This window comes from Lagopus muta, chromosome 22 (assembly GCF_023343835.1).
Source record: "Lagopus muta isolate bLagMut1 chromosome 22, bLagMut1 primary, whole genome shotgun sequence".
NCBI lineage: Eukaryota > Metazoa > Chordata > Aves > Galliformes > Phasianidae > Lagopus > Lagopus muta.
In genome coordinates this window covers 2,347,605-2,369,656 of record NC_064454.1, presented here as the reverse complement: position 1 = coordinate 2,369,656, position 22,052 = coordinate 2,347,605, and the positions used below count along the sequence as shown (strand labels likewise).

Genomic DNA, 22,052 nt, shown 5'->3' with positions numbered 1-22,052 from the left:
ATAAGGCACCCTGTCAATATTTACATAGCTTGTAACGGGCTGGGTATTCCAGAGCAGCATGGCTGATAACTGATGGGCAGGAGGAGCTCTCCAGATGTGGCATGTTGTGTTCCTGGGAGGGGGGGAAGCAGCACCTAGAGGCTCAGGTGTGCGGTGGTGTGGGGCAGCATCCTGCCTCCACGCTGCTCACTGCTTCCCTTAGGCTTCAGGCATCTTTCTTTTCCCCATCCCCTCACAGATTTTCTTCACGGGATCATTCAAGTTAGAACAGATCCTTAAAGGCCATCTGCAATGGACAGGGACACCCACAGCTCCATCAGGTGCTCAAAGCCCCATCCAGCCTGACCCTGGCTGTCTGAAGGGATGGAGCACCACCACCTCTCTTGCTATCCTTACTGGAAAAGCCATTTCCCTTATATTCAATCTAAATCTCCCTCCCTTTTAGTCTGAAACCACCTCCCCTTACCCCATCCCAACAGACCCTACTAAAGGCTTTGTCCCCTTCTTTCTTACAGCCCCTTTTAGTTACTGAAAGACAGCTCTCAGCTCTTCAGGAGCCTTCCCTTCAGGTTGGACATCCCCAGCCTGTCCTCATGGAGAGGTGTTCCATCCCTTCTTGGAAAGTCTATGGCCAGGAGACAGCATGCTTGCTTACTGATTCCTTCAGTAACCACAGCTTGCTTCTGCTGTAGGTGCTCCTCCATCCTCACGTGCCCCCAAAGGAGTCTCTGGATGGGGTGATGGTTGGGCTGGATGTTCTGAATGGTCTTTTCCAGCCTTAATGATTCCATGATTCTATGATGCAAAGCATCAGAGCTCAGCACTGTGGCACAGGGAGGTTGGCTGAGGGTTTGGCTGTTGGAGACTGGCTCTGGAGTCAAGAGTCCTTGAAGCTTTAGAGGGAAAATGGAGAAGTAAGCATTATTTCCTATGTCTGGACACCTATCACCTCCAGCTCCTGGAGTTAACAGGCTCCCTGTAGCTCTCTGCTTGTTAGTGTATGGTAGCTGGATAAACACTCTTTATTTCTTTATAAAGGGGAAAGGTTGTTTACAACTTGTAAAGCAGGATGGAAATGCTGTTTTCCATCAGAAGAGTTCCACGAACAATAGCAAAATAATGTTTAAAAAGCCCTTGAAGTGTCCCTTTCAAATGAAAAATCAAAGCGCTGGGATGAATATTAAGCACGGACAAAAACCAAGGTATTAATACTTATTAATGAACTAAGAAAAAGAAAATAATAATGAAATGCAGGCAAAAGCAGCAGTGTATGTCTGGCATCAAAACCTTTGTGAAAATGCTTGCGCTGGAATCCAGATCTCCCCAGGAGGAGGTCGTGGTTTTGCTTTTAGAATTGACTAAATCTCCCCTCACTCCTGACTCCTTTGCTTGCTGCATGGGAAGAAGGGGAAAGGCCCAGCTGGGTCTGAGGGATAGGATGGGAGGACCTGTGTTTCTGATGAATTCCCCTTCTCCTTTCCCCTGCTGTAGCAGGGATAGAGGGAGATGCTTTCACAAACAGGCTCTGTGATGGCACACGCTGACTCCAAGCAAGGCTGCCTTGCTTTGAAGAGCAGGGCCAAGGAGGATGCTGGCCTCACTGCATGGCCAACCTAATTACAAAACAAAAATATTTCTGAGTGCCAGAGGAGGGAGCCAGCAAAACACAGGAAATCTGAACGATTTCACTTTTTAATGACATCTTTTTTCTAATGAAATGGAGATCAATTGATCAGCGTGGCACTGCGCTTTGCTTGGGCAGCGTCTGGAGCTTGGGGAGGAGTTGGTGGAGTGCACTGGTGCTGAGTTGGGTGCGCTCATTTTAGAGGCACAGCTTTGACTTCTGAAGGGATAAGGATCTCTGCCATGTTAATGGGCTCTGTTGGTGGCTTTTTGTTTCTTTTTGTTGATGGCATCATCCCTTGCAGGATGTGTTTGTATGGCAAGAGGAGCTCTTACACGGATTGCTGGCACAGTGAGGAGCAGAGGGACCATGGTGGTGCTGGGAAGAGCTGGGGGAGGCAGGGAAAAGGCCATCTGGGAGATGCTGCAGGCGGCTTCTCCCTGCAATGCTGCTGTCACAGGCAGGGATGCTTGGCCCTGGCTAATGCAGGCGTTCTGCACGGTGGCCCTCCCAAAATGGCTGAGTCCAGCTCCAAATCTCCTCTCTGGCATCAGGGATGGGCAGCAGCTGGCATTGCCAGGCTCCTTGGGCCTCGCCTCTCTACTTGCTTGCATTCCATTCCCTTACAAACTCCCATTCCCCATCAACTCGCCTTGCGATGTGCCGCATACGAAATGGAGGAGATAAAATTACAGTATCTCAAAATTGGCCGGGCTCGGTGCAATATATAACATACCAGATGGCACTCCATGATGCCTCTGAAATATCTGTGCAATAGCATTTCAAGAAATGTATAAGTGATCAGGCAGCATATGGAAAATACGTTCTGTGCTGCACGAGGGAGCTGTGCCCCCTCTCCTGGCACCTGCTTGCTGTGGCTCGGGGTGCGCTGAGCATCGCCCTGTGGGACCCAGATACCCTGGGCAGGGTTGTGCCGTGCAGCTGTGCCAAGGAGAGGATTGCAGCATTGACTATCCTTGTTTTTAGAACCTCTGTGCTGCTTGCTGTGTGCCTCCAAGCAGCGGTAAGGGATGGGGTGGCAGTTTGGGGTTTGGCTTTGCAGCTGTAGGGCTGTGCACCCTGTGCTGCCCATGCTTGCAGCGTTAATGGGAGCTGTCAGTCTGGCATGCTGTCTGTCTGTCTACCCACTGATGTAAAATCCCCTGTGCATTGGGCGTCTGTGAGAGCAGCATGGGCAGACACTTGCTTGGAGTTCCTGATTTGCTTTACTGCTCTCTATTCCACACTTCCAATCTGGGAGCTTGCTCCTCGTTTTTGGATTAATCTGTAGAAAAAAACAGAAGTGGAAATCTTGCAGAAAGCAGACTTCCTTTCTTTGTCTTTCCTGACTTTGTCCTCTCTGTTATCTCGACAGCTTTCTATTTGCTGCTGTGTTTCCCTTTAATCTGCAGCCCTCTGTTCTTACCTGAGCTACAGAGGACTGACGAGTAAAACCACTGAACTTGGCGATAAATGAAAGGGAACAAAGCTTAAAATGTTTTCTTTCTCTCTCATTAAAAAGAAAAAGAAAAAAAGTAGGAAAAGGAAAAAACCCATCTTCCAAAGCACACAGCCCATACGTGATGCCGGGATTATCCTTGAGCCACCTCCTGCTTATGGATCAAGATGCATCATTTATGCCCTGGTTTGGTTTTTTTTTATCCCCCCGATGTTCAGTCATTTTGATCACAGCAAGAGGAACAAAAGTATGTGGCTCTGAGAGGAGGAAACCTTGCCCCAGTGCTGGCAAGGGGATGTTGGCTTCTGATGGAATGGAGAGGGAGATAATGTTTTGTACATGGCAAGGGACAACTCCTATGGTCAAAGATCCAAGTTCTGAGCAGGCTGAGCCTCCTATAGGCTGTGGTGGAGACATTTCCATCACAGCTCTTCCCACCCTGCTGCTGCCCATTGGAGAATACTTGGTGGGAGCTGGGGGCTTTGATGGTGGCCAGGAGCGCACAGGCATGCACAGAGCTTGGCATCTTCTTGGGGTGCCTAAAGACAGGCCAAGAGGCAATAGGCACAGACTGGCTGTGGGGCTGGGGTTGGAACCAGATGGTCTTGAATGTCGCTTCCAACCTGAGCTGTTCTTTGACTCTGCCATGTTCTCTTGAAACACAAGAGAAAGCTTTATTTTATGGTGAGGATGGTCAAGAAAAGTTTGCCCAGGGGAATTGTGGAGAGTCCATTCGTGGAAGTGGTTAGAAATCAATGACTCGGTCCTGGGCAGCCTGCCTTCACATGAGTATGGCTTCATCCCATCAATCATTCCCCTGCCCAAGGGGAGGTGTGACAGAGGCTCAGGGTCATGCAGTGCTCTGGGGACAGCAGTGGGTCCCTGGATTTGCTGTGTGCTCAGAGCACATCTTTGGAGAGGTGCCTCGTCCAGCTCTGGGCTTGTAATGGTTTGTGATGGGAATTAGTGCCCCGTCCATCCGGCCCCATTCTGCCATCTAACGAGAGGAGATAAGTGCACTTAACAACACACCAGCTCTTGTTCAGGCCCCTTCTTCCCAAGCCAGAATCAATAGCAGGTCTCCTCAGCTTTTAGAGACTTAGATCCAGTCTTTTCATCTCTCTCTCTCTTTCTCTTTTCCCAAGCAGCACACGTTTGATTTTTCTCTTTTTTTCCTCCTGCACGCCGCAGAAATTTTCCCATTCTGCCTTTCATCTGAACCCGCACAGCACTCGCCCAGCCAGGGCTGCAGCTTGAGCTCCAGATAAGGAACCCTGCAGCGCCTGGGTTCCCTGCTCCCCATCTCCACCTGGGTGTGAGCGCTCCTACAAGTCGCCTTTATCTTCAAAGTGCTTTACAAGCACTAATTAATCCTCCCAGCACCCCGCTGCTGTAGGTGAGGCAGCCTTCACCCACAGTGCTGCTTCCTCTCTCCTGTTCCGTGGCGTGGGGTTTCTCTCCCTGTGGATCTCTGCTTTGCTTGCCTGTTACTGGGGAGCAGGACCCTTTCCACTGTGCAGCATGGCTGATTTCTGCAGCGTTGCCTGCAGGTTAACACCAACCTGAGGAATGCCTCTGATCATCACCTCCGAGGGGGAGGTGAGCAGTGCTGTTTGCTGAGCCCCAGCCTGCTTGCCCTTCTATTTTGCTGCTGCCCAACTGAATTTGCCTTGGTTTGCCTTTACTGTGAGATAGCTTGTCTGCTGCTGGTCATCACCAGCATGAAGCAGCACGAGGCAATGCATCCACCTGATGCACACGCATCTGTGGTGCTGCTGTGGTCTCCTCGTGCATGGAGCTGATGCTGGAACGCCAGGAGCAGGGCTGCAGGGAGCTCAGTTCTCCCAGAGCGGCCTTTGCTGGCATCTTCTGTTTACTTCTTTAGTAGCTCTGAGTTCAGAGAGGCTTTTTTTTTTCTTTTTTTTTCTTCCCTTCCATGAAATGCAAATCAATAGATGTTGTATTCACATTCTAACAAGATGTCAAGGAGAAAAGGGTAGCCTTTCATTCAGGGAGAGACGCAAACACAGGCAGGGAGAGGCGAGGGGACAGGAAGAAGGGGGGGAGTTGGAAGGTGGGGGGAGGCCTATGGGATGGGATGTGGCTGTGCCTTGTGCAGGGCGCTGCCAGCAGGGAGAGCAGCAGCTGGGCACCAGGCAGTGGGACTGAGCCCATAGGCACGATGCCTATAGGCATGATGCTCTGTCCCACCATACTGGAAAGTGGAGGCTGCAAGGAGAGAGTTATGGGATCTCCAGCTTCTTAAGGCAGTGCGTTATTCCCCCAGGAGTCTTGGGGGGGGGTCCTGGATGTAAATATGCATTAAGACAGCTTGGGAAAAAATACTGCAGATGCACATCGAAATGGTGTTTAAATGTGCCCAGCAGACCATAATGTCTGCTTTCAGATCCAGTGCTGCTGTCAAATTTGAATATACAGTTTAGATTCTCTGCCTTATATCAAGAAACAAACAACCCTATACATCCCCAAACATCCCAGAAAAGCTCTGCTGCTGAAGTACATATTTATACATGTTTTATTTTGTCTTGGAGATCAAACAGAACAGGCCAATTCCCTGTTCAGCCCTGCACTAGTGAGCAGCAACAGATGCTTTTGCCCAAGCACGGTTGTTCCCATTTTACAGATGGGAAAGCAAAGGCAGTGATGTCCTGAAATTCTGGTCCTCGGCTGTGCTTGTCTAACCAGCCAATGTACGTGGAAGGAGAGCAGCTAAACGGGTGCTGGGTTTGTTTAATAGTTATTGGAAGGTTTTGGGGTGGAATTGCAAGCCCTAGCATACGGGAGGAATGTCGTGGGAGGAGAAGAAGTAAGAATGTGTTGTTTCAAAATGTGCCCAAATATAGCTTTTCAGCTCTGGGTTTGAAAGCGGAGCAGCACGCTTGTTCTGAGCCCATCAAACGCGATCGCTAATTAGAAATTATTTCTTTGTTCCTTCCTTTTGGTTCTGTGAGGATGACGGCACTGCGTTTTTCCTTGGGTGGGTTTCCCAAATCCTTTGTGAAGTGAAGAGTGATGCCTTTGGGGTCTGGGGAGGGGTGTAGGGGGAGCTGGCTCGCTCAATGGCCATGCAGGGTTTCCCTCTTGGTTTGCAGGACGGGTCTGAGCTGCACAGGTTTGCTTGGGAGGATGAATTTGCTCAGTGCCGGCCATTTGGGTGTCAACGAAGGGAAATCCAGCAGGGAAACATTGCTATGCTCATCTCAGGCTGAACGAGGCTGCTTGTTTTTCTTTTTTTTTGCTCAGTGCGATGGTTTAGCTCTTCCAGAGGTCAAGGCTGTTGTGAACAATGTAGCTTTACTCCCATTAAAAGATAAAAATCCCCGGGCGCGTTTGCTGCATCGTGCACAAACTCACCTAAAGGGCTGGGAGGTGGGGTGCCTTCAGTGGATGACGTTGGGAACAGGGTTGAGTTAAAAGCTTTTGAAGAACTTGTGGTTTATTCATGGGGAATAGGAAATGAATAGAGATGGATGGGTGAAATGCAACCCGAGTTTGTCCTGGTGGTGTGTTTTTTGGCTTCCATCCCTCGTTGGGTGAGCGCTGTGGTTGTGATGTTGCACGTGGGGAAGTGCCCTTCCTGCTCTTGTTTCTGTGGGGGGGAAAGCAGCATGGGGGGGAAATCGATGGTTTTTCTGCATTATATTCTGTTTTATTGGCAGATGATGCCTTTAAGGCCAGAAGGGGTGTGGAGGGAGAAGGGAGGTTACAGTGCTGTGCCTCCTGGATGGGGGGGGGTTGAAAAAGAGATACGAAGGGGGAAGCAAAGGAAAATAGTGGGATGGTAGAGGGCAACATGTGGGAGCTCGTGGTGCCAAAAAGAGTACAGAGCTAAAAGCCCAAAGCCTTGGCTAAAAGCACCTTTAGGCTGGCCTGCAATTCAAAGCAAGAAGAGACTTAAAGCCTAAAAGTAATGGGGAAAGAGATGGTGTCGTGCCAAAGGAGCCGATTCAGTTTGCCTTTATGCATTTTAAAAGGCTCACGATATATTTTTAACAAAGCCACGATGAATGTGCAACAAGAAGCTCTTTCTGTTGTTTGGTGAACGTCAAAAAGCAGCGTTCTTCCATTTGGAAACTTCTTCACAGCGTGGCAGAACCGATCCCTGGGGTGCAGAAATGCACTGGGGGGGGGGGGGGGGCTGTGTGAAGGGGGGTTTTGGCTGGCAGGTATCACTGCCCCCATGAGGAAGCTGGGGATGGAGCTGGGGAGCTGGGGCATGTGGCAGAGGGATGGATGGTGGTGTGTTGGGGATGCTCAGAGCTGGGCAGCAGTGTGGGAATGTGATGTGGGGGGGCAGCGGGGTGCAAGGAGAGGATTTAAAAACTCTGCTTTGGTGGAAGCTGGGTGGGATCGGTTTGGCAGTCAGCAAGAGCAGAGAACCCCGTTCTGGGTGTCCTCTGGGAGCTGCTTAATGCACAGAAAGGGAGGAAAAAATAGAGCTCTGGTTGGGGTGCAAGGAGACAGTTCTCTGTGTCAGATTTTTGTGCAAAAACCACCCACTCACGCTCCCAAGCTTGGGAGCCTCTGCTCGCCTCCCTTGGCAGCAGGCAGAGCTGCCGGCTGCTCCCGGGGGGGCCCTGCGAGGGGCGAGCTGGGGGGCTGCCAGCCCCGGCTGGGGGCACGGTGTGGGCAGAGCCCCGTGCTTACATCACCGCTGCTGGGCTGAAGGCGGCCGTGGGACGTGCGGGTCCTCGTGCCCGGTGGGGGGGGGGATGATGCCCGTGTTGAACTCCCCGGTGGCACAGAGAGAGTGTGCGGGTGTCAGTCAGCAACCCGAACCAATGGGTGCCCGGTAGGAGGTCTGCTTCCCCGTGCACGGCCGGAGCCCGGTGCTTTTCGGGCTAGTTGTGCGTGTGTGTGCGAGGAAAAATCGGAGCCGCTGACTGCCTGCTCCTCTCTCTCTCTTTCTCTCTCTCTCTCTCTCTCCAGCTCGCTAACTCAGTCTCCCTCCCACTGCAAACATTGGATTTAAACCTGCTCAGCATTCAACGCAGACGAAAGCAGCGGCGGCAGCAGCAAGCAAGCAAGCAAATCAGCCGCGAGCCGACCGCAGCTCCAAGATGTACCATCCTGCCTGCTGGATCGTCTTCACCGCCACCACTGCCCTGCTCTTCATCCCAGGTAGGCAGTGCGGGAAGCTTTTCCTCCCCCGGGGCTGAGAGGGGAGCGGTGCAGAGGATGGAGAGGTGGTGGTGCGTGCTGGGGGGACCCGGACTTGATGCCCGTAGTGCTTGGCTGCACGCAGCAGCGAGTTGCTCTGCATCAGGGCTCGGCGAGTGCTTGCAGCAGGGTTCAAGGCAGCGAGCTGGCCTCTGGGGAGAGCTCTGGGTGCTGGCAGTGCAGGAGGATGGCATTGCACATCGAGTGTGCGTGCTGCCTGCATGGGAAGAGCTGGTTCTTCTGTCCAAGCCCTGTCTAGACGTGGTGGGAGCTGGGATCACGCAGCTCTTTCCCCTTCCAAGTTGGGCATCTCCTGCATCCTTCTCTCCTCTGTGAGCTGTCGTGCTGTTCACCTTGCTCCCTCACATCCCTGCTGATTGCCACTGGGCAAAACGGGCTGCCAGCCCCGTGCCTGCTTTTACAAAGTGAAGATGAAGCCCCCGATGTGGGCACCTGCAAGAATGAGCCCACCTGCAGCAAAGGTGCTCAGCTGCTGTGTGCTGGGCAGGAGGCTCTCAAAATGCAGACTGGCCTTAGGATGAGGGGGAGATGTGAGGTTTGCATTGAGACGGGCTCTGAGCTGATGCTCAGCAGTGGGGCAGTGAGCACAGCTCTGCAGCGTATCCATGGGGAGGGGGAAGCAGCAGAGTGGGCAGCAGAGCTGCTCCTGGGGGACAAGTCACTGGTATTTTCAGACAAGGATGCGTGCTTCTAGCAGCTGAAAAGATTGCGGCCCCTGTTGAAACAGATGGGGACTGGATGTTGAGGCTCGGATCCTATCTCAGCCCAACATGTGTTTTTCATGACTGTCAGTGAGAATTATGTTGGACTCAGGAGGGCAGGGAAGATGCACAGCTGCAATTTGAGCCGTTCTCTGTGGTTTAGTTCCAGCGCTTCTCTGTGCTGGGCTGGGCTGTGTGAGAAGCTGGAGGGGGAAGAGATGAGCTGTGTCATAGCTGGAAGACAGCTCTCACCTCTGTGAGACAGATGTGATGAGCACAGGAGTGCTCAGGCTCCAAGTTGCTGCTGGAGGCTCACATCATGGGACCGTCTGTGTCCAGGGGTGCAGTGCCTGAGGGATGAAACAGCCACGGACATGGGCTGGGTGCTGCTGATTGATGCTTGGGTTCCACTGATGCTTGCTGCGGTGGCAGGGCAACATGATGTGTGCTAGGCAAGCATGGGCTGGGCAAGACGTGCCAAAGGAGGACCTCCAACAGCTGTGCCTTTAATGTGCTGTCTTTGGCTCCCCAGGGCGCCACGAGTCAAAATGGTGCACCTATAGCACAGCAGAGAGCACGTGGGAGCAGGGATGATGCTCTCATCCATTGGAGAGTACAAGGGATTTTCAGGGGAAGTATTGAAATGTCTCACCTGGAGCAAAACATGGCAGTGGGTTTTCCTGGCGTGGGGGGCAGCTTGTCTGCCCAGTGCTGTTGGGTTGAAATTGCAGTGAAATGGATGCAAGGCAGCATCCAGAAGAAAATGGACCATGCAGTTAAGCCTCCAGTAACTTGGGAGAGGTTTCTTGATCTGCACTTTGCCGTTGTAGCTTTGCCTTCTTATTTATATTGAGCAGCAATATCTGCTTTGGCTCTGAATGTCCCCTGAGTCAAACCAGCCTAGGAATTTGCCCAGCTGGGCTCAGCTGTTAATCCATCACACAGAAACCTGCTGCCTGCAGTAGAGGAAGGAAAGCGTTCTGGTGTGCCAAGCTGCTGCCTTGGTCCTTTTCCGACCCCTGGGGCCTGTGTCTTCCGTTGGGTTTTTAATGCTGTTGAATTTTTTTTTGCAAGCAAGGATCCCACGTGCTCTGTGCAGGTGATGCTCCCCTGGGATGTGCAGAGGCTGTTTGTGAAGCGTGAACTCTCTTCCTCACCATTTGTGTGTGCATCCTGCGGGAGTTTCTCATGGGGTGGTTAAAGTGAGAAGGGAACCTGCTTTTAGAGGTGTAATTAGAGTGAAGGGAAACATCACAACTTGAAGGCTCCTGCAGAAAATAGCGCTGCGAAGTTATTATTAGCTGTAATAGCTTATTTGCCAGTTTTTTCCCTCTTTCTCTCCCACCTCTGTTCTTTGCTTTTCCTTTTCATTTTCCTCCTTTTACCTTTGTTAGGAAAGATGTATATTTTTTTTCCCACTGGGACTCGCATTGTCTCGTTACCAGTTCACTGCTGTGGAATGTAAAGACACGAAAGGTTAATGCAGTAATGAAACCCTGACCCCTCTGCTCATAGATAGCATCTTACTCTGTAGCTCTTTATTTCTTTGTCAGACGAGTTCCCATGCAAAACAATTTCTAAGGCTAATGTTGTTGTCTTTGGCTTTGGGCAGGGCTCCTGGGTGACAGTGCTTTCTGAGGTGGGCTCCTCCTGATGGGAAGGATGCAGTTATGGCATGACATCATGGCTCTACTGGTGGCAAAAATCAATGCGCGTCAGCTTGTTTAGACATTTATATTGCTGCCTTTGCTGGCCTGGCAAAATGGCTTGTCATGGCAGTGGCTCCTTCCCAGCTGGGGCTCGAGCCCTGCAGGCTCGGAGCTGTGGCAGTGCAGGCTGCAAGACAGCTGCTCCTGGTGCTGCGGGTCCTGGCATCTGGGAGCCTGCTGGGCAGAGTCCTCAGTGCCCTGCTGTCACCTCTCGCATGTAGGACTTGCTTTCTGCACCCGCTTGTAACTGAGCCTCACGTGGGCTGTGTGGCGTTGGTGGTGGATGAAAATGCAGTCTAAAATGAAGAAATAGGCACGGCAGGACTTACAAAAGCTGTTTGCTTCCTGTTCAGGAGTGATGGCTGGGCTTGGGGGTTACCGGATGCCACTGCCACGTGGGGCTCAGCTGTGACCTCTCTGCCAAAGGGGATGAAGGGCAGGCAGAGAGCTGCTGATCCCTGCAACTAAGCCGAAGAGTAAGCACCTGAAGCACGTTAGTTCTGCTTCAGTGTCGTTTCCAACTTAGACTAAAAGGGATTTTCTGAGCTCTCTCGAAGGCTGGGGATGGTAGTGGCTGCGCTGCTGTGGCCATCAGCCCTCCATCAGTCAGAGATGTTGGGGAAGAGATCCCATTAGCAGCCCTATGCCCTGGGCTCCCGTTTGCCTTTCCAAGCGGTATCAGGAAGGATTGTGATAGAAGAAGGAGCAAATGCAGCTTTTTCCTCTGTGCAAACCCTCTGCATTGTAAGTTTCTGGAACAATTTGTTCTAGGGACTCTGGGGCTGCTCTCTCCGGTTGCTGCCTTGCAGGGTGCACCAAACTGGATGGAGGATCTTGCTTGGCTTATTCCAGCACATTCCCTTTGACAGCATCCCCTCTGTGTGTCGTTCTGTGGTTGCAAACAGCTGGATGGAGGAGTCTGCTGGTGTGAGTCTCTGTGAAGTACTGACACTGGAGCTGGAATGAGAGAAATGGTTCAAAGGCACCAATGGGAGCTGGGTACATTAAGTGATGCTTTTGAAAATCTTCCCCAAAGGCCTGAATGTTTGGTTATGGTGGATCTGAAGTTGCATAAACAGCTATGTTCCTATTTTACACTTGAATATTCAATTTGAAGTTTGTGCTCAGCTTGGTTAGGGCGTGATGAACCTCTGTGTGTTTGCACCCAGAGCTGGTGGTCACCCACTATCCTGTCCCCAAAAGAGATCCCCACCAAAATCAAGTATCATCTTTACACACACATATATATACATATATATATGTGTGGTTTTTTTTTCCTTATCAAAATCTATGGGGTCATTTGTGCTCAAAGCTGACCTGCAGTCAGCCTGGGCTTTGCAGCCCTATCCTTTTCCCATTCGCAGACAGGCAAATCCCAGCGCAGCTCCCAGCTGCTACTGTGTGCAGGGTGGGCTGTGATCTCAGCTTGTCAAACTTGTCCTCTTTTTTTTCTTTTTTTGTTTAAACTTAAAAATAATAACAGCTCTGCCACAAATCTCCTTCCCTCCCTTTCTCTAATGAAGGCATGGTACTTATAATTACCAATGCAGCAACTACGCATACAGAGGTGGCTTTGACACTTGCTTCTCAGTGGGTGGGTTTATAAGGAAACTCCTCTTTTTTTTTTTCTTTTCCATCTTTTTTTCCTTACTTAGAGGAAAGAAACACTTACCTGCCTGCTTCCCATCAGCTCTGGGAGTGCATTACCGTGCTCTAAGAGTGACTGAATCTCTGTGGGCTGGATTCTATGGATGGACACATCAGCCCTGGGCAGCAGGGCTCAGCATGATGCGGTGGCACCGGTGCGTCAGTGGGGCCATGCAGGGATGCAGGACTTGTTGCATGTGCAGCACAGTCATGTGCCTGCAGGACACGTGTGCGATGAGGCGAGGAAAGGGGGGAAGAAGAAAAAGAGTTATTTTTAGGTTTACTTTTCTGTGAATTCAGCGCTAGTGAGAAGTGCTGGATTGACAGCTCTGGAGATGGAAGCTGTCTGCAATCCGCAGGGAAGGGGAGCCCAGCACGTTGTCCTGCTGGGTCTGTGCTTTGGGATGGATGCTGAGGTTGGAGTGCGTTGGCCCGGGGTGAAAAACAACAGGAGGTCTGTCCTGTTGGCCAGGGCTGGCCACTGGTGGGTTTAACATGGGGTAAAGCCTCCTAGTGGGGCACGTAGGATTGTTTGAGCTGGGGACTGTGGGTTCCTTCATGGTGGCTAAGTCAGCAGTTGCTTGTGGACCGAATGAACCTACAGCAAAAGGGCTGGAATCCCTTCTGTGACAGCAGGAGCATTGCTGTTTCCACTAATGAAATGGCCCAGGTGCATTTGTCATAGGCATAGAACCATTTGAGGTGGAAGGGACCTTCGGAGGTCATTTAGTCCAACTGTTCCACAACGAACAGGGACTCTTCATCCCCACGTTCCTTGCAGACCATGGAAGGGGTCTTCACAGCAGGCTTCAGGCTCCCAGAGCAGTACCAATGGAGGGCACTGGGGGGTCCATGCTGTGCATCCCACGCGGTGCCTCCAAAGAGCCTTCATCCGCACCCACCATCGCCTCTTCCTGCGCCACTGTTTACTTCTGCCTTTTGTTTCCTGTACTTGTTGCTATGCATGTAGCGTGTGGAAGGAGCTCCAGCAAATATAGGCCACACTTTGATTGTTCAGCAAGCTGGAAAATGATGATTATAATTTTTGACAGAAGGGAAGGAGGGGGAAGGAGATCTCTGGGCTTTCAAATCTGCTCTGTCATAAGCAGGATCTTGCAAGGGCCCTCTGACTTCTCCCTCCCCAAAGGAAATGGCGTTTGCATAGCAAGAAGGGCTACAGGAAAAATTCTTCTCTTTACAAGGGCGAAACAATACTTACTCCACTAATCCTTCCACCTTGTGCAGCAGTCTTGTCACAGCACATAAGCAAAATGCGGTTGGCATTGGCCAGTAATCGAACGGGAAGCATCCGAGAGAAACCTGGAGTTGGATGCTGCTAAAAAAAAACCCCAGTCCCTGTTAGACACAGCCATGCACAGCCAGGCACGTGTCTGACTACGTATGGCAGTGCTGGCTGCATCAGGGCTGGATGTGACAGCGGGGCCCGTGGAGACCTCCACCCAACCCTTCCCATCCCACGCAGTTGGCGTTGGCCGTCTGCTCCCCGCTGGATCTCCCCGTTGTTTTATCAAATAGCTTTGGCTAATTTTCACTTCAATTTTTTTTTTTTTTGGTCTTTCTTTTAATGCGATCGCTTCTAATGAGGCTAATGACATTTAGTCTCCATGGCGGCGCATGTTAATTTGGTCACCAAAATGTCAGCGTGAGGCGGATGCGTCCTATCTGCCCGCGACAAACACTCTGCAGACAAAGGGGCTCTGCTCCCAGCCGTCCCCTCCTTATCTCAGGGCATACAGGGACAGACCAGGGCATTTGGCAGAGCTGCCTTCCCGCCGTCCCTCCTCTTCTGGCACCAGGTTCTGCTGCAGAGCCCCATGAGCATGGGAGGTGAGGAGCGCTGAAACGGAACCTTGGGAGCAAGCTGGTGCGATGTAATTAATCAGATGTCAAAAGCCCTGAGCAAAGTTAGCTTTGATCAGTAGGGAAATCTGTCAAGCAGGTCGTTCTGCTGCCCGTGGCGTTCTTCTGTCTGTCTCGGCCCATCCATCTGCCTTGTCCCTTCTTAATGTGGCCAAGGTGGCAATCTTCTGCAGCCAGGTGGCACCTTCCAGCCTGCAAAGCGTGGGGTAGCATCTCCTTGTCCTCGCTGGCTCTGGTGGTGTAGGATACAGTGATGTGACCCTCCTTGCTGAAAAGGGACCCCCTGGTGTGGGCTCCTACAGGTTGGAGACAGGACCATGGCTGGAGGCTGGAGGTGGATGTAGGTGTTGCAGAGGTGCTGCTGTGTAAACTCGGCTGCCTGCAAAGCTGGGGGGATCAGGAGCAGCCCCAAAGCTGAGGGAGGCAGTGCTGAGACTGCAGGTGGCTGCACGAGGAACAGTGACTTCTGATATATTGTACTCGAGTCTTACCAACGTGTTGAGCCTTAGGAGCCTGAGCCGTTTTGCTTAAGAATGAGTCCCTTTTTTTCTGCAATCTGTGTCCAAATGCAGCTGAATTTGATCTGCTCTCCTTTGATCTGTTCCTCCCTCTCCATTCTGCGTAGCAGGAATGGATGAAGATTAAAGTTTGCAGCTTCTGAGCAAACTAGGTTGCTCATCACTGCGTGATACCCAATTACCTGCTGATACCTCAGGAGTGAGAAGGTATTGATCCTGCTTGGATTTGAACCTGTTGAACCAGAGAGTCTGGGTATTTCAGATCCGTTGCTTAGGACACACCATTTCCTACAGGACCTGAAGTACAGCCTCTGCGCCCGCGGTGCTCGGAGCTGATGGAGGTGGCTCTGTGTCTCTGCCACGGGGGAAATAACCAATATGTGATAAATAGGAGCAGGGGCGCTCTGCAGAGTGCACGCAGGATGTGGATGTGATGAGTCCTGTGATGTGCGTGAGGAATATCTCTGTTTTTACAGAAAACAAATTCCCAGAAGCTGATGTTTTCCCCCTTAAGCCCACGGCTTTCTGTACCTCGTCTCTGTGAGCTCCCCAGGCTGCAGAACTCTTTGGTGGCATCCCCTGTGTTTGCCTTCCTCCAGTCTTCTGCTGGCTGTCACGTTCACTACTAGAAACAGCATTTTAATTAAGAAACAAGAGCAAAAATTCTCTCCAAATCGGGTGGTGAGGGGAGGCTTGAGGGACTGGATCGAAATATTCATTACTGAAACGTGGTTTCGGGTCTTGCTTGTGTGTCATGGTTGTTCCTGTAGATCTTAAAACACTTCACGAAGAAGAGAAATTTCATGGTCCCTGTTTGTGCAGACAGGGAAGCCAAGGAATAAAGAGGGAGAATGACTTGCCTAAGGCATGCATGGAGAGATGTGTTAAAAGACACGTCCTTGCTGTAGTTCCAAATCTGAACTGGAGGCTTCTATGTGTTTTTCCTTGTGAAACAGCAGGTTTCAGATTCATCCTCTGAGAAACACAATCAAAAGACTGAAATCAGTGCATTGAACCCCAAAATTTCTCTGCTGTGCTGACGTGGAGCTGGGGCACCAAGGCTTGCACTTGGGAGCTATCAGAGCTGTGATGCCCAGGGGTGATGTGTGGAGGTTGCTGAGCACCGGTTGGTGACAAGCAGGCAACGAACGTGGCTTTGTGAGTCAGTGGGCACTCTTTGCTGCTGTTGGTGAAGGCAGGAGGGCAGCACGTTCTGGATGCCCTTGTCCTTCCGTGCCTCTTCTCCATCCGACTTCTCCATAGGTCTGAGAGTGCTGATCTCAGAGCTGAAACCAGGAGGCGAACGGAGAGGAAATTCTCAAGCACGCTCTTCTCTCAACCCTTGGGCTCAAAATGGAAACACTCTGCAGTTGAACTGAGAGCACACATTTATCCCAGTAATGCTTGCTGTGCTTCTGCTCTGTGCGCTGCAGTGTCTGCCGGCTGCTCCGGGGCTGCTGCTGGATGCCTTTGCCAGCCTTTGCCTATAGTCGGGGTGCTTTATCTTTATAAAGTAGCAATAAGTGGACAGTATAATATATTTCACTTTTAATAAGGTGTTGCCAGTTGCACACACTCCGCAGAGCAATTAGTGTCAAAAGCAGCTAAGCAATGGCGGGGAGCCGTAATTCGGCTGTTTACCGACCTGGAGGATTTATGGGCAGTCGTTGGGGGGAGCTGCGGTCGCGGCTTGGCCGGAGATCCGGGAGGTGCTACGTGCTGGCTGCAAAACCACGAGCCTGCGAGCTCCTGGAAGCTCTTAAGGGAGGCCAGAGTGAGCTGCTCGTCCCTTGTGTTGGCCCATAGGGCTGGGGCTTGGGAGGAAGTATCCAAAAGAGGATGCTGAGCCAGCCCTGATGTGCCAGCCAGCCAAAATGTGGCTGGGAGGACCTCTTTGTTCTTCGTGTTGGTGTGGCAGGCAGCTTTGTGGCGTGATGTTGTCCTCTGTGCTGTTGCGAGGCTGGGTTGCATGTGGATCAAGTGAGGTTCGGTGCATGGCTGGTGGAGATGGCAGAGATGGGGATGGAGAGGGGAGCTTTTACGTCTTGGGGCAGCCGTGCTTTGTGGCAAGGCCTTCACCTTCCCCTCTAAAGGAAATGGTCACAACATTTGGTTTCTGATGTGAATATAAGGAATATTTCTGAGCTTATGCCCCTATCCTCCTCCCCATTTCCACCCCCTGTTTCTCAGTTCAATAAAGTTCCAGTTCCTTGGGTTTGTTCTCCAAATTGAAAGCCTTCCATTTTCGCACCTCTGTAATTGGTGCTATCTGTTGAGAGAAACTCTGCAACACCAGCCAGCCAAGGTCAGGAGGAGCTGAATTGAATTAAAAGGAAGAGAAATTGGTTCGAGGTGGGCAGAGGGCCGCAAAGGGAACGATGCAATTTCTCTCCTCGGGGCTCCTGATGAGCAGAGGGAACGGCAGCTTCCCCGAGCACCTGCGGGGTGCTGACACCGACCCACCCACACCTCCATCTGCACACGGAGGTGGGCGCCTCACGACTGCAAACAAGGAGATGAGGCCCAGCACCCGGTCCTTTATCTGGTCAGCGGGATGGGGCTGTGCTCCTCCAGCTCCCGGGCTGGGATGCTGACAACTGTCACTGCAATGACCTTGCGGTGATTAAATACAGCAAGAAATTGTCTTTTTAATAAGAAACTAAAGGCGTGATGCAAGCTGGCGGCTGGGAGATTTAAAATACGGTGCTGTGACCCTGCCACTAACTCAGACCCTGCTGTAGGGCGAAGGGTGAGGGTTGGGATCCTCTGCTGTGCTTAGCTGGGCTAAAACCGGAGGTCTCAGCAGAAGTCAGTGTGTGCAGCCCCGGGGTGGCACGGCTGTGGCTCATGAGCGCTGCGTGGAGCTGTCTCAGGGGTATGGAAGTGCTCACAGCTCTTATTGAGCTGCTTGGGGATTTTTCCACTGCATTTTTTTTTTTTCCCCCCTTGAAAAAGTACTCCTTGCTGGCAAAAATTGCTCTAGGAAGTTGGTTTGCTTTGAGAATGCAGTTTGCAGGAGCAGGGGCTGCGTCCTGAGCAGTGCTGTGGGTCCGAGTCCCTCCTCTGTCCTGGTTCCAAACTTACAGCCTCCATTCCCCCCAAGCTGGAGCTCTCTTTCTGGATTCATAATAGTGCTTACGATGCAGTTGGCCCAAAGTCTCCCCAGCCCAGCTAAACATCCATGGCCCTTCAGCAGCAGGGCCATGATTAGAGTGGCTCCACTGGGAGACTGCAGCAGGGGGGAGGAGATGTTTCAAATGGTGGAATTTCAGGGAACAAGGCAACAATTTTCCACCCACTTCTGAGCTGGAGCAAAGCCTTCCCAGGCTCTTTTTCTCGCTTCCCAGCTGGGCTGGCATGGGGACATGGCTTTTATTAGCAGCAGTATGAAGGCAAGGGGCCAAAGGAGCTTTGGTGGATGCCAGGCTCAGCACCCGGTGCCCAACCACCGTTGGTTGCTGGTGGCTGTGCTCAGGGGATGTCCCCAGCCCTGTTTATTCCCTGCTATTGATGCTCGTGGCCTTGCTGTGCCGTGCTCTCACCTGGGGCAGGATGGGGGTGGTGTTGTGGCTGGAGGCTGCAGAGTGCCCTGCAGCCCCTGCTCTGCCTCTCCCGTAATTTATACAAGAGCAAGCTGATGTTCCCTTTTAAATTGACAAAGGCAGAGAATGGAGCTCGGGAAGCCCTCTGACCCCAGAGCCCTGGTCCATGAAAATTACAGGCGCTGTACAGCGCGTTTCCTCTTGATGTACTTGCAGTGGGGAGATGCTGGTTAATTTGCCAGGACTCAGAGGTGACCTGGGTTTAATAAAGAGGATTAATGGATTTGAGCTAAAGGTCTCGGCTGTTTGGAGCTGATAGGCTTCTCCTTCGAAGACACCGCAGCAGGCACAGCTCAGCCTCTTGCAGGGGAGGCGGAGGCGGTTGGCTGAAAGGAGCGTGCTGCTGTGTAACAAGGGATTTCCTCAGGGTTAATGGCCACGCAGGGCAGCCCCAGATCCCAGTGACCTGCTGCATGTGCTGCTCTCAGAAGGGTTAACAGTAGCTGGGTGGAAAGGATCCCGTGTGAGGATCTGTTCTAGCACCAGTGTTGGGGATGAGGTTGAGCATCTGCTGCTGCTGTGCTCTCCCTGCACGTCTTCCTACTGCTCAGGGAGCAGTGAATTCCCTGCAGTCCTGCTTCCTGGCCCCCGAGCTGGCTGTATGTATTCCCATAATAAGGCAGTGGAGCCCTTTGGATGGGAGTAGCAATAGGCGGGTCTGCTTTCCCTGCCAGGCAAACGTGTGTGTGATCAATGCAATCAGCTCACCCTTCAGCTCTTTTTTGGATTGGATGGAAGAGATGCTCTGGCTGAAACCCCTTTATTGAGTAGAGAAGGTGCAGTGAAATTACAAGCTGTAGCTTTTACCAGCTCTGGCCTTCTGTCTTGTCTTTTCCTTATCCAACAGCTTGTCTGGTATTATGAAGCATTATTCTCTTAAAACCCCATTTTTCCCCTTTTCAGAGGGGGAAGCAAGCACTCAGCAATGCATCCTTTGCCAGGCCTGTGTAGAAACGCTCAGCAAGAGATCTGGAGGGCACAGAGCTGGTTCATCTCACAACTATTATTTATATCTGTAAGGCTGAATACTGACCTGCTTTACCTTAGTGCTCATCAGGGAAATCCAAATGAATGATTTCCTTGTAAAGCTGAGCACGGGGTTGGAGTCAAAGCTGTTTGCACTCTCCATCCAGTGAATCCCAGAGCTCTTTAGGACAGGAAGCAAAGGTATTAAATGCATTGCAGAAGAATTAAGTGCAGGACCCTGAAAGCGTGATTCAGCAAATACTCCTGGAGTTGATGCTCAGCCTGTTTGCAATGCGATGTGCTGTGCTGCTTCAGATGGAAACTGTGCAGGCAGTTTGCAGGTGCCCCGGGCGTCTGCTTTCATGGCATTTCTTTGGGAATCCCTGGGGAAAAGGGGCTTTGGCTGCCCTTTGTTCCACCTTTGGGTTTTGCTTCTTTAATGGCGTTGGAATTGCTGGTTGCTTTTTGTTTAGAGGAAGCCGCTTTGGTCTTGCAGGGTGCTCAGAGCCCCATCCAGCCTGATGGGGCATCAGCCACCTGTCTGGGCAAGCTGTTCCAGTACTTCACTACCCTTATTTTAAAAAGAAAAACCAAACTTTTTACTTAGGCCCAGTCTGAATTTCCCCACTTTTAGTTTGAAATGGATGAGCAGTACCTGGGTGCAGTGCCTATTTCGGGCTGTGGCAATCAGCCCCGGGGATTCATCCAGCGTGCAAATAGCAATGCCTGGGCCGGGAATCTGCTCCCCAGGAACACCCTGGTTTGATGCCAGCAGCATTCTTTGCAGTCAGGTCAGGTGCTTTTCCTCGAGCCAAGCCCCGCTCAGAGCTGGCCCTGCAGCTCTCCATGCTGCTACCTGTGGGCTCAGCAGCGGGAGCGCAGCACTTTGCAGCAGCATCTTGCAAATGAGCCACGCTGCACCCGGGCTGCTGCCTTAATGCATTCAGCCCGCATTGTCTTCCCTCCTTGTAATTTATACCTGAAGTTGCCATGTATTATTTAGTTAGGCATGAGAAACGCCACTCGCGTGAAGGAGCGCGGCATGGGCACAGCAAGCTCCAGGTTCTGCCCCTTTGCAGTGGGGAATGGAGCACAGCAAGGTCTGCACTCTGACCCCAGCACCCCACTGAGCTTCCCAGGTCGCTGCACAGCCAGGAATCCCTGCTCACCCCTGCAGCAGGGATTCAGTTATCGTTAGCTGAGCTTGCACAGCTCCGCACGGTGTCGTGCAGCTGCAAGTTTTTCTGGCCTTTTTAAACACCCAGCTGCAATGTATTATTACTTTTTTTCCTCTCCATTTCTTTGTAATTTGATTCTTTGCCTTTTCATGCTGTCATGTAATGTTTGGGGCTGCTTTGGCAGCCTGTGGCCACAGCAAGCATTCGGACAGGGAGGAAGATGCATTCTGAGGAGACGCGCAGCCACAGTGCAATATCTAATATTTATTTCATATCCTATAAATTACACCGTGAGGGAAAAAATCAGCATCCAAAAATTGTCTTTCTTTCTTCTTTTTTTTTCTTTTCCTTCCTGGCAGCTTGCAGTTGGGGCAGTGTGGGATGGAGGGGAACCGCCGCAGCTCAAAGCTGCAGCCTCCAATTCTCACCTCCCTCAGTAATCCCTAAAGTCTGAGTTCTGACATTTCCAAAAAGTGGTTGGTGATGATTCAGGACAGAAATGGGAGATGTTGACATTTTGCTGGGAAAGGGCGATTCCCCCCTATTGAGGATGGGGTTGGAGGGGCTCCTGCTGTCATCTCCCCATGCTCAGCGCTGCCCCATCCCTGCAGCACCAATGGGGGATTGCTCTTTGTGGGGCAGAAAAGGCCAAACTCTCACAATTACCCAATTCTCAAACTTTTTCCCAGACCCCAGCAGTCTGCATATGGGCTGGCAAAAAAAAAGAAAAAGCCTCATTTGTGGGTTTTTTTTCTGCTGAAAATGCACTTTTCTTGTGAAGCCATAGGCAGGCCCACATTGGGGCCATCTTTTCCTTTGGCGTTTCCCACCCCCTTCCTTGCAGCCCTCCAAACCATTTTACCCCCATTGCCAATAAAGGCAAACAAAAATTAAATCTATAATTATCATTACTAATTCCACTTAATTAGTCACAAGCCAGCAGCCAAATTGGCTTTCTCATAATTATCAGATAAGCAGTAAGCACATCTCATAGATTATAATTAACACTGCTTAATTAAAATCTAATATACATACACCCTTTCCTCGACATATGCCTAATTGGGTTCATGAACAGAGGGGTGCAAAGCACCTGCCGTCCCCCACCCCCCCAAAAAGGGTTTGTTCAATGCCATGAAGTTGCTTGAGCTTGCAATGAAGGCTGTGCTCTCTGAGGGTAAAATTAGTGGAAAGCTTGGAAATGAGCCCAAAAAGGGGAACTCTGTGCCTGCAGGGTGCTTGCAGCCCACAGCTGGATGGGTTCTGGCAGCGCATGGTGCTGAGCTGTAGCATCAGTGTGGTGAGTTGGTCATCAGGAGGGGCAAAGGAGCAGAGAAGGAGGGCACACCTGAGTCTGAGTGCTTGTTGAGCAGGAATTGGGGCTGGATGGCTTCTGGGGCAAGCTGCTTTTTTCTTGCCCTTGCTCATAAGCACCTTCCTTGCCCTTCTGTCTTCGTTTTCTTTAAAGCACCTCGGCTAGGAAAAAGGCGTCTCCCCGATGCACGATGAACTCATGCAAGATACTCTTCTGAGTTAAGTATTTTTTATTATTATTGTTATTGCTCCAG

At 51.3% G+C, this 22,052-nt stretch overlaps 1 protein-coding gene across 4 annotated transcripts in view; it reads left to right on the top strand.

Annotated features, from left to right (window-relative positions):
- Window positions 1-22,052, top strand: part of LOC125703581 (opioid-binding protein/cell adhesion molecule homolog) — a 290,009-nt gene that overhangs the window by 28,315 nt on the left and 239,642 nt on the right. Inside the window, exons 1-2 of one of the 4 annotated variants that reach the window (XM_048968244.1) lie at window positions 7,698-7,896; window positions 8,034-8,225. In XM_048968244.1, the coding sequence (XP_048824201.1) occupies window positions 8,165-8,225 (61 nt within the window). In that variant the 5' untranslated portion in view covers window positions 7,698-7,896; window positions 8,034-8,164. The other 3 variants (XM_048968246.1, XM_048968245.1, XM_048968243.1) reach the window with 3 other exon arrangements.